At 36.1% G+C, this 15,393-nt stretch overlaps 1 protein-coding gene across 2 annotated transcripts in view; it reads left to right on the top strand.

Annotated features, from left to right (window-relative positions):
* The window catches only part of LOC107670387 (tyrosine-protein kinase ABL1-like), a 41,222-nt gene that overhangs the window by 17,062 nt on the left and 8,767 nt on the right, over positions 1-15,393 (top strand). For both annotated transcript variants that reach the window (XM_016462969.1, XM_016462970.1), the window contains 4 exons: positions 1,912-2,076; positions 6,330-6,625; positions 11,635-11,907; positions 12,937-13,021. In XM_016462969.1, the coding sequence (XP_016318455.1) occupies positions 1,912-2,076; positions 6,330-6,625; positions 11,635-11,907; positions 12,937-13,021 (819 nt within the window). The remainder of the gene's footprint in view (positions 1-1,911; positions 2,077-6,329; positions 6,626-11,634; positions 11,908-12,936; positions 13,022-15,393) is intronic.

Genomic DNA, 15,393 nt, shown 5'->3' with positions numbered 1-15,393 from the left:
GTGTGTGTGTGTGTGTGTGTGTGTGTGTGTGTGTGTGCGTGAGAGCGTGTGCGTGAGAGCGTGTGTGTGTGCGTGAGAGCGTGTGTGTGTGCGCGAGAGCGTGTGTGTGTGTGCGCGAGAGCGTGTGTGTGTGTGTGTGAGCGTGTGTGTGTGTACAAAACAACGCTGTAGTCCAAATGAGCTGTTCGTTGTAGTTCTTGAAAAGGGATTTAAACAAAATGAAATATCTCCCTTTGGAGTGGAATTTGTAACTTTGTAGATCTTTTTTATGCCCAAACATACACACTACACACTGACTAAAATAAAAAAATTGAAAAAGCATAATAGGACCCCTTTAAAACTCTGAAATGTTGTTCTAATGGCGTGAGTGTATACTACCAGTCTTTGTTTTGGACAGTAAGATTTTTAATGTTTTGCAAAGAAGTCTCTTCTGCTCACCAAGCCTGCATTTATTTGATCCAAAATACTCCAGTCTTCAGTGTGACATGATCTTCAGAAATCATTCTAATATGCTGATTTGCTGCTCAAGAAACATTTCTGATTATTATTATCAATGTTGAACACAGGTGAGTACATTTTTTTCAGGATTCTTTGATGAATAGAAAATTTTAAAGATCAAACATATCTGAAATAAAAAGCTTTTGTAACATTGTACACTCTACCATTCAGAAGCTTGGAGTCAGTATAATTATAGAAATTATAGAAATTAATACTTTTATTTAGCAAGGATGCATGCAGGCTTGGTGAGCAGAAGAGACTTCTTTAAAAAAAAAAACACATCTTACTGTTCAACAACGTTTGACTGGTCGTGTATAAAGGAGCTGAAATGTGAAAGAAACATCTGATTGTATTGTAGCCTGATGTCTTCGTGGCTGTATGTTGACTGGCTGCTCATGACTTTAACATGAGATCGTGCTAAATGGGAATTGCAAAGCTAAAAATTGTGGAAGTCCAGTTACATAATTCTCCTGTACATGCCTTGAACATTGAGTTGTGATGTGGATTAAAAAAAAAATCCATATTATTTGTCAACTACCCAAATGCACTGGCGTTTTACGGGTGACTAAAGGGTTAGTTAACCATTCCCTCATTGTTTACTGACTCTCATGTCGTTCTGTGGAACACGAGGAGAATCTTTATCATTGCTGTCAGGCTCCAAAAATGCCCATAAAAGCAGCAGTCATCCACATGCTAGGGCTTAAGGTCACTGAGGACTGCTCAAATGTTTTCCTTTTGCATTTCAGTCAACATTAGGAAAATGATGACTGAATTCCCGTTTTTGGGTGATTAAAACACTCTTTTATTTTTTCTCTAAGCTGATTCATGTCCCAGTCAGTGAGTTTATGCATGAAAAACAAATCTTCTGCCGTATCTTATTTGCCTTGTTTATGTCTGAGGTCATCAGTCACGATCGTTTCACTGCACGTGTTTCTCCGCATGGCACAGAGTAATGAATGTGACTCATTAAAAAGTTCAGATTGGCGTTTATGTCCATGATGTTTTATGACACACGTGGTTGTGGTGATGTACTGTGAGCTGACTGTATTGATGATTACATTTGGGGTGTGTGTTACTATTATGGCTGGGCGATGTGGCCAAAAATTCATATCGCTGTATTTTTTGGCTGATTTACGATATACGGTATATATATATATAGCTCTGTATTTTCTGCGTTTTTGCATTTGGATTTTTAAAAAATCAGTGTGTGTGTATATGTATATGTATATGTATATATATATGTATATGTCTAACAAACCATACATCAATGGAAAGCTTATTTATTCAGCTTTCAGATGATGTATTAATCTCATTTTCAAAAAAATGACCCTTATGACTGGTGTTGTGCTCCAGGGTCACACATATGTTAACATGCATTCTCATATTCATTGTCATGTATTGGTCTGTTTGCAGAAGCGCTTCAGCGGCCGGATTTCGAGGCCCCGGGTCTGTCTGAGGCGGCGCGCTGGAACTCCAAAGAGAATCTGCTGGCGGGACCCAGCGAAAATGACCCCAATCTGTTCGTAGCGCTGTATGACTTCGTCGCGAGCGGCGATAACACTCTCAGCATCACCAAAGGTCAGACACACATCGCATGCTTCATCATCCGAACACGTTAAACACTTCATCATGCCTCAGTCTAGCAGGTGTCACCAGTACCAGTGAAGTTTCACCGTATTCGCTGCTAGCTTCGATACCACAGAAATTAACATCTGCAAATAATGTGCTAGTGAACATACTCCTTGTTCACTAGCAGCCCCCCCCCCCCACATTGGTACTCTTGTGGTGTTTCCAGATCAAAAATGACCAGCCTACAAAAAATTGCATTATGCTAATTGGATTAAATCCAAATATTGGATTCAATCCTTTTATCAACTTGTTTTCTTTCAATTAACACAGGTTTTGTATTTGTTTTTGGAGATGATTGATCATAGGCCTCATTGATCTGAGCTTGTGCATCTCAATTTTTAGTGAATATGGCCAAAACTATCCGTAACTAATGTTTTTTCACTCCTAAACTGAGGAGCATTAGCTCATATCATTGAGACCTTTGATCAGTCAGCTGATTAAAGAAACGCAAAACCTAAGCTAATTAAAAGAAAACAAGTTAACAAAAAGATTTTCTGATAATATCGTATAACAAGATTACAAGCAATTTTTAAAAGGGCGGTCATTTTTGACGAGGAACACCAAATGAGGTGAAGAAACGGTTTACAATAAAGTCTCCTTTAAGATGGGCATTGAGTTGTGTATCAACAGCAGAATGCACATTAGTGAATGAGTGTTTATTTGGGACTCCTGCAGTCACAGCATGAGAGAAGCTGCTCTTTGTTCCGCCGTTTATTAGCAGTCATATGAGGTCACATGTCTGACTGGAAATCCACATATTTGCTGCACATTCTTCATCTCCTCCTCTTCCTTTATCTTACTCAACATGTCAGTTCTTTCCATTCGGCCTGTGAAAATCAGTGAGGGGAAGATCTACAGCCATCCAGACGCCCCTCACTTCATTAGATAATGACAGCGTGTGGATTCAGTGCCTGGAATAACGATATTTCACCCCGCTGTTTTATAACAAGCTGTTATTAGTGCATCTCCTATAGAAGCCCCAGACAGGAGGTTAGTTAGTACAGCTTTGTTCATTTAGCAGATGCTTTTATCTAATGCGAACCCCGCAAGCAATTCGTTGAAGAGCCAAAAATATGTTCATATCGATATCGGAATTATATCGTATCGACTGAAATGAAGAAATATATCGTGATATAAATTTTGGCCATATCGTCCAGCCCTAAGTACACATAGTGTCCCAAGTCTTTATGATAAACACTTCATGAATTTGATGGAGATCAAAAATGAAAAAAGGAGGATTTTGCGCTTGGTTCCATTCACATGTAACACGATTGCAAGTCAATAATAGAATCCGTCAAAAAGCAAAAAAACTCAATTCTTGAAAAAAAGAGCAAAAAAAACCTAAATTCTTTGATTATGCATCCAAATAAAAGGTTGATTCTGTATTTCTCTGTATCTCCTCTGGATTTATTTGTAAATTGCCAATGAAGTAAATGGTCTGTCACTGATTCATTAATTTAATCGATTAGATACACGTGTGTTGATAATGTGAGGAGCTGAATCGAAAAATGAAGCGTTTCAATAGAAAGTGAACACTGAGGGAGGTCCTGCATGACCGAAACATCTGTCGATTTTAATATGCTCTGACTGAGCACTTTATAAGAATAAAAGAAGATTGCTAGTATCTCGGCATGTAATCCTTTTATTCGGATGCATAGCAAACGAATTTCAAGAATTTCGTTTTTTTGCTCTCTGATGGAGATCAGACATCTAATGTGGATGAGCTGATCACTGACAGCCGCTAGCCATCAGAATCTCTTCACATGAGAACATATCTATAACGGGAAGCCATGTATAAGTTCTTATTTGCACCGTCATTTTAAAAAGACAAATTCTTGCTGCGTTCCAATTAAAAACCAACTCTTTGAAGTGCATATAAACATACTTAATGAGCTTGTGCTATGCAAAATGATGCCGTTTTTTTTCTTAGAGCCAGTGGACACTAGGGCTGCAGGATTAATTGTATTTTAATCATGATTATGATTCCTGTGACTCCGTCCACTGCCAATTTACCCAATAGCATTTCGACACCCTGGGTTGCCAGTTGCTGGAAAACACAGTGTATTGCACCCATGGAAGCCAGCAAACTCAGTCAGAGATCGCACATTCTACCCGAGCTAAAAAGCTTCAGCAGTCATTGGAAACTTTCTATGACCAGAGGCATTTTTTAAACGCAGATAAATCAACTTGTAAGGCTCGTCACCTTCAATTGACCTATAGGTAAGCCCCTCCCCTCGAACGCAGATGAGCCAATGGCAGTCGAGTATCAGTTGCTCGGGGAGCGGAACTCGGACATCTGTAGGTTTCAGCGCCATAGAGAAAGAGCTTGCATCGTTTTTATGGGGTTTATGCTTCAAAAATGGAAAAACGTTGTGTCTGGGGTACTTGTAACACTGATTCCAGGTATCCTGAGAGGAATTTATTTTATTATATTTCCTAAACCCAATCAAAACGGAGCAAAATGTCCCAAAGCATTCCCCCCCAATCCCAATGAAGACAAAAACGTTCGTTTTCTGGTTGTCATACTCTCACTAAGTTACAATTTTCATCTGCTCAAGCAGAACGTTAATGCCATCTTGTGCTTGGTATCTCTGGCTGAAACTAGCTAATGTTAAAGTTAGTGAGTCCATACAAACCTAAATGGCGGACTGTTCTCGCGTCTTGTACAGTGTAGGGCAAAAACACATAAACGAAGGTCTACATTTCAGTGTCTCTTCATATTAAACCGGTTAAATGTAAATTAATTTAATCGTACCCTGCGATACATGAACAGTGTTGATCCGGGATGTTGTTATCTGCGATCGTGACGAACGTAACATGAGGCTTCTCCCGCTTGCATTGTGATCTGTAAACCCTCGCTTCCAAATTAATACCCACAATATGTATTTTAAAATCTTTTATATATCCCTCCACGGCATATTAAAGTCCCACTTGAATGGTGGTCCTTCTGTGTCCAAAATGTTTCAAAAAGATATAGGAACAAGGTTTTCACACTGACAGCTGTCATTGTAAGACAGTAGCAACTCCGTTTGTTTGTCCGAGGCTATTTTTTTTTTTTTTTAAAGTCATGAAAACAACGTAGATTTTTTAGTTTATGGACTAAATGGATTTAAACGCCTCTTGATTGGTCGATGCATTCTAGGGATGGAACCATTACCGGTTTGACGATAAATCATAATAAAATTCCCCACGGTTAGTATTACCGTTTCATATTTTAAGTATCATTAAAACCGTATTCGATTTCCACAATTTCAACAACTCCGTATAAATAAATACTATCCAGCATTAAGCACAGTTTTAATTAACAGTGTCACGTGTGTATCATTTTGCCTTAACCCTTTTCTTTATTTAAAGGCTGAATGTTTGGTTTACCATTTTATGAAACTTTTCCAAAGCTTTATTTGAACATTTCATACATGTTATTAGATAAACTGTTGTACTTCCAGACATCACTGGTAATGTTATTGTTTTAGTGTTTATGCAAACAAAAAGTAATTTTATTTATTATTTGTTGATTTTCAATACAAAACATGGTGTAGCGATTTATGTGTCCGTACATTTTGAACATTTCCAGCACATTTTAACAACACCGTGATAATACTGATAACCGTGATAATTAGGTGATAAGAAATGTTCATACCATTACATCTCTAATGCATTCATGTGCTCAGCCGACAGTCTGTGATTGGTTATGATGCTCAATGCTGCATAAAGCTTGTAAATAGAAACCTTTGATGCAACGGGAGTAGATGTGCATCTGTTTTAATTCACACTTTCCACAATTACAACGGCACAGCTGTAAATCAATTATTTTTCGGCCTTAACTCTATGGAAGCGATTTACTGGATTTATGCTTTGATAATCGTACTGAATATTACCCAGATGTAGTTTTTGATAAAAATTGGATTTTCTCACCTTTTTGCTCAAATACATTTTTTATGAAACCTACCTATATTCAAGTGTTGATAAAAAAAAGAATGCTTTAAGCTAGAATAAAACTGATTGTTTTAAAGTAGAGGCTCTGTTCTTTATTTTGGTGTATTGCATATTCAAATATTCATACAGCAAAATATACTGGAGGCCATCAAATTTTTGTGAAAATCATCAAAATCGCTGGCAGTGGCTGGCAACTTTTTACGAAAATGCTGGCGGAGAAAGAGTTAATAGACATTGAAATGACTTTGACATAATGCTCTGATCAGGAGAGAAGCTGAGGGTTCTGGGATACAATCACAATGGCGAGTGGTGCGAGGCGCAGACCAAGAACGGCCAGGGCTGGGTTCCCAGCAACTACATCACGCCCGTCAACAGCCTGGAGAAGCACAGCTGGTACCACGGGCCCGTGTCCCGCAATGCCGCCGAGTACCTTCTGAGCAGCGGCATCAACGGCAGCTTTCTGGTGCGCGAGAGCGAGAGCAGCCCGGGACAGAGGTCCATCTCGCTGCGCTGCGAGGGCCGCGTCTACCACTACCGCATCAACACGGCCTCCGACGGCAAGGTGAGCTTCAGAACCAGAGAGTGTTTCCACTGATGCTTCACAAGCCTGACAGCAGTGACAATGAAGTGATTACAGATAATATCAGATTATACACATCTGATTAGCAGCGGGTGAAATACACACTCTCACTAGCCTGAAATATACATTTACATTTAGTGGTTTAGTAGACGCTTTTATCCAAAGCGACTTACAAATGTGGACAATGGAAGCAATCAAAATCAACAAAAGAGCAATGATATGCAAGTGCTATAACAAGTCTCAGTTAGCTTAACGCAGTACACATAGCGAGGTTTGTTTGTTTCTTTAATTATATAATAAATAAAAAGAACACAGATAGAATAGAGCAAGCTATTTTTTTTTTAAGAAAACAAGCAGTTAGTAAATGAAATGAGTGCAAGTCTAAAACCACCAGGAGGGAACAGTTAATGAAAAAGTCTGTGAAAGTGATTTTGTGCCTCTTTGGGATGAACAATAATACGCCGTTCAGCAATTTCGTTTGAGAATGCTGCGTGATGTGTACAAATAAAACTGGTTTGGAATATCTAGGGCTGTATGATTTCTGTGATGCGGAAAACATGGACGGAATCCAAGTCATAGAAACGGAATTTACTGTATAACGCGGAATGTCACGAAATTTGCAAAATTTAGGACGGATGCATCAAAAGTAGGTCAGTACACCTAAATCAGAACATGAACTAAATCAGATATGGACTAGTGTCTCTGAATATTAAACTGCAAAAATACTATTTAAATATGAATCCTGCATGTTCTGCGTGTCTCTGTGTGAATGAATGGCGCATTTAATAAAATCAATTAATTAGAGATGCTTCTGATTCTTAATATTTAATGAAACCATTAAAATGGAATCCAGAAAATTTATAGAAAACTGAATTTTGTAAAAAAAATAAGGGGGGGGGGGGGCAGTTCAAAAGGCCTTAATGCAATTTTTGTTAAGCTTTTAATAAATCTGTGTATCATTGCCCTTTTGTTGATTTTTATTTCTTCCATTGTCCTCATTTGTAAGTGGCTTTGGATAAAAGCGTCTGCTAAATGACTAAATGTACATTTAAATTGCTGTTTAATATTGTAAGTTTCATGATTTCAATTAAATAGACATGCTTTATGATTAATAAAATTTAAATTTAACCATTAAACCAGAGTCTAGAAAAATTAAAACAAAAAAGAAAAAAAAAACAGAATCTGGAAAAATTTAAATGGAAAAAATGGAATTTGGGAAAAAATAAAACTGATTTCATAGGGCCCTAAATATCTAATTTTTAAAAGCTCAAGCCCTTTTCAGACGGTAATTGTTTCTCATGTAAAAATAAATCTGCATGCAGTGATATCACTCATGCATTCAGGTGGCTGTTTACTCGCAGTGGAGTTCTGTGATGGAGCACAGAAATGCTGAACGTGACGATTAATTCCCTTACCTACCCTGAAATTAATTATGTAATGAACTCACTAACGATACTTAGACTAGCTCATTAACTGGCTACTGACTAGTCTTGATTTCCTCACTGTTGACACGCATCGCATTGGCTGGTGAGAAGCATCATCGCTTCCTTAATATTGCAATAGAAATTAAGTAACAGTTGCTAGCAATTTCTTGAAGAAATTGTGAATTTAACATTTTTTTGGCAAGCCACTGTATTAACAGTTATTGTTTGCATGCATTGTTTCAAAGCAGCTTTACAATAATAATCAGGAAAATAAAAGTGTTAATGCTGCAGTATTCAACTATGAAACACATTTAATCTATAAACAGCTCTATAGAAGACAGAGTCATTATTCAGCTTTATGTAGTTGATTTAGTTTAGTTCAGTAGCAGTGTCAGTTAACCTTCCATTTATTATTTTGATTTTCTAAAGTTAAATGGATTATAGGGATGCACCGAAATGAAAATTCTTGGCCCAAGCCGAACAAAATAAAACACTGGTCCGAATACCGAACACAGTTTTTCAGCATTTTTTCCCCATATATTTTTCCCAAAAAATTTTTCAACATTGCATAAATTAAATAGCCAAAATGTACTTTTTACTTTTTTGTCTAGCTTTTCAAAAAAAAAATTCAATTACAAAACAATTTAAAAATATTTACTTAACAATGAACATTTTTAACATTCTAGCAGACACTATACCAACAAAGCACAATTTAACTTAAAATTAATAAGTTAGTAAAATATACATTTTTGTGAATTGAGACCCCCTTCTTGAATCTGTCATGTATTTTTTACTGTACAAATAAATGCAGCGAGCAGAAGAGAATTTTTAAAACATTAGAAAATATTACAAATCCCAGTTTGAACACTATGTGTGAGTGTTATAATAAATGTATTAATAGATCTGTTGTAATTATTATTATTATTATTATCATTATTGTTGTCTTAATTTTCTTTTATTTAAAAAATGCATAAAAATGTTACTGAGCAGCTGATGAGTAACACTGTTTCAGCGCAGATTTCCCTCGCGCTTTGGACTTTGAATGCAGTACTAAACAGTCTCTTGCTCTCGGTGCTTGTAATGATTTTTGCGTCTTTCTCGGACAGTTTTAAATGCTTTCACACTGCAGACATGTTTGCTGCTTTAGTGCGCGCCTCTATTTGATTGCGTCACATCATTGTTCGGTACATATTAGGGCTGTCAAAAAGAAATTTGAATTTCAAATATTCGTTGGATTTAAAATATAAATCCACATTCGAATGCAAAAACGTTGCATTCGAATGTTAGGCGTGTGTCAGGCGGCTTTATCAGTGGACACGAGATATGATAACGATGTAGGTGTCGTTGCGTTTTAATGTTTTTCATAGCTTATTCAGTTAAAGCCACTGGATGAGGGCTGCTAGGTTGTTCATTCGAAATATTGCGGGAAAAGAGAACATCAATGCGGAGAAGATGTTGTTTACGTCAAAACTGAAACCAAGCCGTTCACACAGAATGCATATTTATCGCATTTTCTAGAGGGACATCTATCAGCGTTGCACTCGCGTCTCGCACAAGAGAGCCGCATGTTTAGAAAGCCATAGAAAATGAACGCAAATTCAACTTTTAAAAAACGTCTCGAGACGTCCCATCCCACTGCATCTTATGTTTTTAAATGAAAAAGCACTCTTTGTGATTGGTTTTCGGTCCTTTGTATTCAACTATACATTCATGATGCTGTTTTGTTTCTAATTGTTTAAGCAACTTAATTAATTATATATGGTTTATAAGCATTATTTTAAACATCATGCACTTTTTTCACAGATAGTCGTGTTATTGTATTGCTTTGAATAAGCGTGCATTAGTAATATTTAGCTCGATGCGCCCTCTTGTGGCCTCAGAGAGAGAAGACAAACGCATGTTTCCCCCCTAACTGAAATTATGCATTTTAAATTCGAATATTGATAATGTTTAAGTACAAAATTCGAATTTAGTTTTTCAGCCATTTTGACAGCCCTAGTTCATATTATTTGGTCTTTTCGCTTATTCAGCCGAACACCGAAAGTGCTTTTTTTGCTATTTTCTTGCGGAACATTCGGTGCATCCCTTATGGAGTGTGTTCCAATAGCATGCTGAAGTGCTCTCCTGACAGCAGCGCTCAGTAGTGAAGGCAGTCGTTGATGAGTGAGTCCATGTGTCACGCATGCACTGCAGCGCTGCATTCCTGCGCTCATTCCTCGCATGCCTGACGCGCCTCGGCCGCCTCACACTTCCCTGCTGGAATCTCCAGTGTAAGCCGTCAGGAATGAGCTCCACACACCATTCCAGCTCAGCTGCTCACTTTTAACCTGCTCTGACGTTTCAAAATGTACACAATTGCTTAAACGTTGGCAATTAGTAAGGATAGCTGCTTTTAATAATTACACAGCCAGTATCATATAACTCCATTCAGGACACTTGACCGATACACATGACATGAATCCAAGTTCTTGACCCTCCTGCTACATCTGAAGCGTATGGATGAATAAAGTGTTCAAAATGCAGTTATCACACCAATGAATGGTTAAAAAGGTGCATTTAAACACACTCGAATGCACTGTTTCCTGTTAAATCCTGGTTGTTCCTGCGTGAATGCATTAATGAGGCTTCTTCAGTGTATCACTCTTGAATGTTACAATGTTACAGTATGTTAACGCTTGTAATGTTTCAGATGGATGTCTTTAGCACATAACGTTTAAAAGAGATTGATATTTAAAAACGCGTGTCAAGATTGATATTTACATGCTTACATGCTTTGTTTCAGTTATGGTTGTTTATATCAAGTCTGTGGATAAATATAGTCTCTGAAGTGGCTTCAAAAATGCACATTAATATCATTGCACAAGTTATGTAACAACTATTCATACTCACGTGAGATGTGAAATGCTTGACTCAAATCATTTTAAAACATTGGTTATATTTGACCCTGTACCACAAAACCAGTCATAAAGGTTTTTTTGTTTTGCTGAATAAATAAGCTTTCCATTGATGTATGGTTTGTTAGGATAGGACAATATTTGAAAATCTGTAATCTGAGGGTGCAAAAAAATCTAAATATTGAGAAAATCATCTTTAAAGTTGTTCAAATTAAGTTCTTAGCAATGCATATTACTAATCAAAAATTAAGTTTTGATATATTTACGGTAGGAAATTTACTAAATATCTTCATGGAACATGATCTTTACTTAATATCCTAATGATTTTTGGCATAAAAGAAAAATGTATAATTTTGACCCATACAATGTATTGTTGGCTATTGCTACAAATATACCCCAGCGACTTAAGACTGCTTTTGTGCTCCAGGCTCACATATGAGAAAACATGAATTTTAAAAAACGATGTGCACTGATAAAACATTTATAATAAACCTTGCATATTCCGTAGAGATCAGAATAGTCCATTTTGTTTTCATGGTGACTTTAATGCAGTGCGTCCTGGGATCAGCGGCCAGTCGTTTTATCTTAACTTGTGTTTGTGTCTTCTGCTGGGTTTGTAGGCTCGGTTCTGTGCTGTTATCTCGCTCACACTCTCGTGTCTGTTCCTCTGCAGCTGTATGTTTCATCGGAGAGCCGCTTTAACACTCTGGCGGAGCTGGTTCACCATCATTCCACCGTGTCTGACGGTCTGATCACCATGCTGCATTACCCAGCGCCCAAACGCAACAAGCCCACCATCTACGGCGTCTCGCCCAACTACGACAAGTGGGAGATGGAGCGCACAGATATCACCATGAAGCACAAGCTGGGAGGAGGGCAGTATGGAGAGGTGTACGAGGGCGTCTGGAAGAAATACAACCTGACCGTGGCTGTCAAAACACTGAAGGTCAGAGCCACCCATCGAGAACGCATCACACTGCAAAAAACGATTCTCTTAGTATTTTCGTCTTGTTTTCTAGTATAAATATCTAAACATTTTTGAATCGAGATGCATTTACATAAGTAACATTTTGATAAGATATTATGTCTTGTTTTTTTTTTTTAAATTATCAAATGTTTTTTTTTTTTAAGAAAACAAGACTTTAAGAATATCTTAAAGTCTTGTTTTCTTAAAAAAAAAAAAAGTGATATTTTTTTCAGAAAACAAGACATAATATCTTATCAAAATTTTGTTAGTTTTTGCTTAAAACGAGCAAAAATATGTGCCAGTGGGGCAAGAAATATTATCTTATTTCAAAGACTAAAAAATATTATTTTTCTTACCCCACTGGCAGATATCTCGTTTTAAGCAAAAACTAACAAAATTTTGATTTAGAAAACAAGACTTAATATCTTATTTCATTCAAGATGCATTCACAAGACAAGTAAAATGACTTGAGATATTAAGTCTTGTTTTCTAAAAAAATACAAATTTGTTAGTTTTTGCTTAAAACGAGCAAAAATATCTGCCAGTGGGACAAGAAAAAATATCTTAATTCAAAGGCTAAACAAGATTATTTGTTTTTGCCCCACTTGCAGATATTTTTGCTCGTTTTAAGCAAAAACTAACAATTTTGATTTAGAAAACAAGACTTAATATCTCAAGTCATTTTACTTGTCATGTGAATGCATCTTGATTCAAAAATGTTTAGATATTTATACTAGAAAACAAGATGAAAATACTAAGTAAGAAAATCATTCTCGCTTAATGCCATGAGGGTGGTGTTTGTAGTTTTGCTCATGCTTTCTGAGGATGAGGCCATGTTTACTTCTGGCGCTTCTGCCGCATGACAGATCAATATAATGAAAATACCGTCAAATAATCCACATTTAGCATTGTTTTTCTCTGCTGTCTGTGGCCCTCTATTGCATTAGAGCATGACAATCCTAATGCAGCGATGAATGCTGGTTGACAACAGTTTTTCCTCTTGTGCAGGAGGACACAATGGAAGTGGAGGAGTTTTTAAAAGAAGCTGCGGTTATGAAAGAAATCAAACACCCAAACCTGGTGCAGCTCTTAGGTGAGTCCATTTGTGCAGGGACTAAAGCTAACAAATTGTGGAAACGCATCACATTTTTATTGATTATCAAATTATAAATAGTAAATCAATACAGTGTCACTGTAATACTAGTGAACTGTGAAGTACTTCATAATAGTAAATAAATGTAATGTATTTATTAGTGCTGGGCAAAGATTAATCGCATCCAAAATAAATGTTTTGTGTACATAATATACAGTATGTGCGTGTTATTATGTGTATATAAATACACACATGCATGTTAGGGCTGGACAATAATTCAATATCAATATGTATCGCGATATAATTTTTTTCAATAACGGTGATATGATTTTTAAACACATTTCCGATATTTCGATATACATTACCAGTTTCCCATACATTGATTTATTTGTGCCGTTTGACTTCGTTGAATAAACATGAGCACTGCACGTTTCAAAATCATAACACGGCGCGGGTGTTTTATATGAATGTATCTCTGAATAGTGTTCATATCGATATCGGAATTATATCGTATCGACCGAAATTAAGAAATATATCGTGATATCAATTTTGGCCATATCGTCCAGCCCTAATGCATGTATATATTTAAGAAAAATGTTTATATATTAAATATATGATTTATATAAATATATACATGTATGTGTATCTCATAGATGGGTCTATCTACATGAACATTTTTATCTTTATCTTAACATAATTTATCTAGAAGAAGCATGATGTGCAAAATGTAAAGTGCAAACATTCTCAAATTACTCAAACACATCAAATTACTGTATCAATGTAATGTGCTACATTAGTGGAAAAAATATCATTTTTACTGTAATTTGGAATTAAAAGCAATTTTCAAAAAAGGCCAGTTCAATCAGGGTTGTTTGCAAATTTACATTTATTTTAAATTTAAACACTCTAGATGAAGACAAAGTCTTAAACTCCCTTTATTAAACATCACACTTGTTTCATAAATTAGTTCAGTTTAGAGATGACATTAATATGAAATAAGAATCATCATCGGTTCATCGCTGTTTGCAATTTCTAATTTTAAAGAGAAGAAGGTCACAAGAAACAGCCTTGATTTTAATATTATTTCTTAGTTAAACGAGAGTATTTTCGTCTTGTTTTCTAGTATAAATATCTAAACATTTTTGAATCAAGATGCATTCACATGACAAGTAAAAAGATATTAAGTCTTGTTTTCTAAATAAAAACATCAAAATTTTGCTAGTTTTTGCTTAAAACGAGCAAAAATATCTGCCAGTGGGGTACGAAAAATGATCTTAATTCAGAGGCTATTTTTTTCAGAAAACAAGACATAATATCTCAAGTCATTTTACTTGTAAAGTAAATGCACCTTGATTCAAGAATGTTTAGATATTTATACTAGAAAACAAGATGAAAATACTAAGTAAGAAAATCATTTTTTGCAGTGCGTGTTTGTGAGTTTTTGGTCTATCAAGCATGAATCGTCCAGTGATGTTCTGGAGGAATGTGCTTCTAAATGAAGCTTCCTTCACAAAGAGCCTGTGTTTTTGGTAACACTTTACAATAACAGTACATGAATTATCATGTACTAATACCTGAATTAATAATTACTTGACTATGAACTAATGATGAGTTAAGATATGTATTAATCAAGAACTAATGAAGAACTAACTTAACTACGACATGAGTCATATGAACTACTGCATGAATAACACTTAATTAAACCTTAATTACATGTTAGTTCCTGCATGTTAGTTAATGTATTAATTAACACTTTGGGGTAAACTAAATCAAACACGCTCTAGAAGCAAGATGTATGAAAATGGCACAATGTAAAATTGTTTATAAATTTGCCACCTGCAGCTGTCACAAACATCAGTGGATTTCTTGCAATATTTACGTTTAACCTAACTCGTCCAACACACAATGATGCATTCATAATTAAAAACAATTTCATCTCATTCTGTTTTGAGTGATTCCACTGCTGCCGTCCTACAATAACGTATTCATTAAGCAGGTGCAATTTTCCAAATTAAAATCAGTGTTAGCATAGAGATGATGGTCATCGCTTTATGTTATGGATTGGTTTACTGTCTTTATATCATAATAATGCACTGCAGTCAGACGTTTGTCTTGTGTTCTTGCTCTTCTTTTGGGCCACTATTGCCCCTTCAAAATGTCAACTTTCCTCCTACTGTTCAGTTCCTTCTCCATCCAAATGCAGCCACAGGACCTCTGCTCTTCCACTTCTTTACAAACCACCGAAAAGCACCAAATATCTATTTAGATGAGCTGAATATGTATAGAACATGTGTAATTGATAACCTTTTAAAGATGTGCCCCTCCAAGACAAGTCATGACATAATGATACATTAACAAGTCATGAATTAATG

Source organism: Sinocyclocheilus anshuiensis, unplaced genomic scaffold, assembly GCF_001515605.1.
Source record: "Sinocyclocheilus anshuiensis isolate Anshui unplaced genomic scaffold, SAMN03320099.WGS_v1.1 scaffold1021, whole genome shotgun sequence".
In the NCBI taxonomy this organism is placed as follows: domain Eukaryota; kingdom Metazoa; phylum Chordata; class Actinopteri; order Cypriniformes; family Cyprinidae; genus Sinocyclocheilus; species Sinocyclocheilus anshuiensis.
Note: the sequence above shows the minus strand (reverse complement) of the source record. Positions and strands in the feature narration are given on the sequence as shown.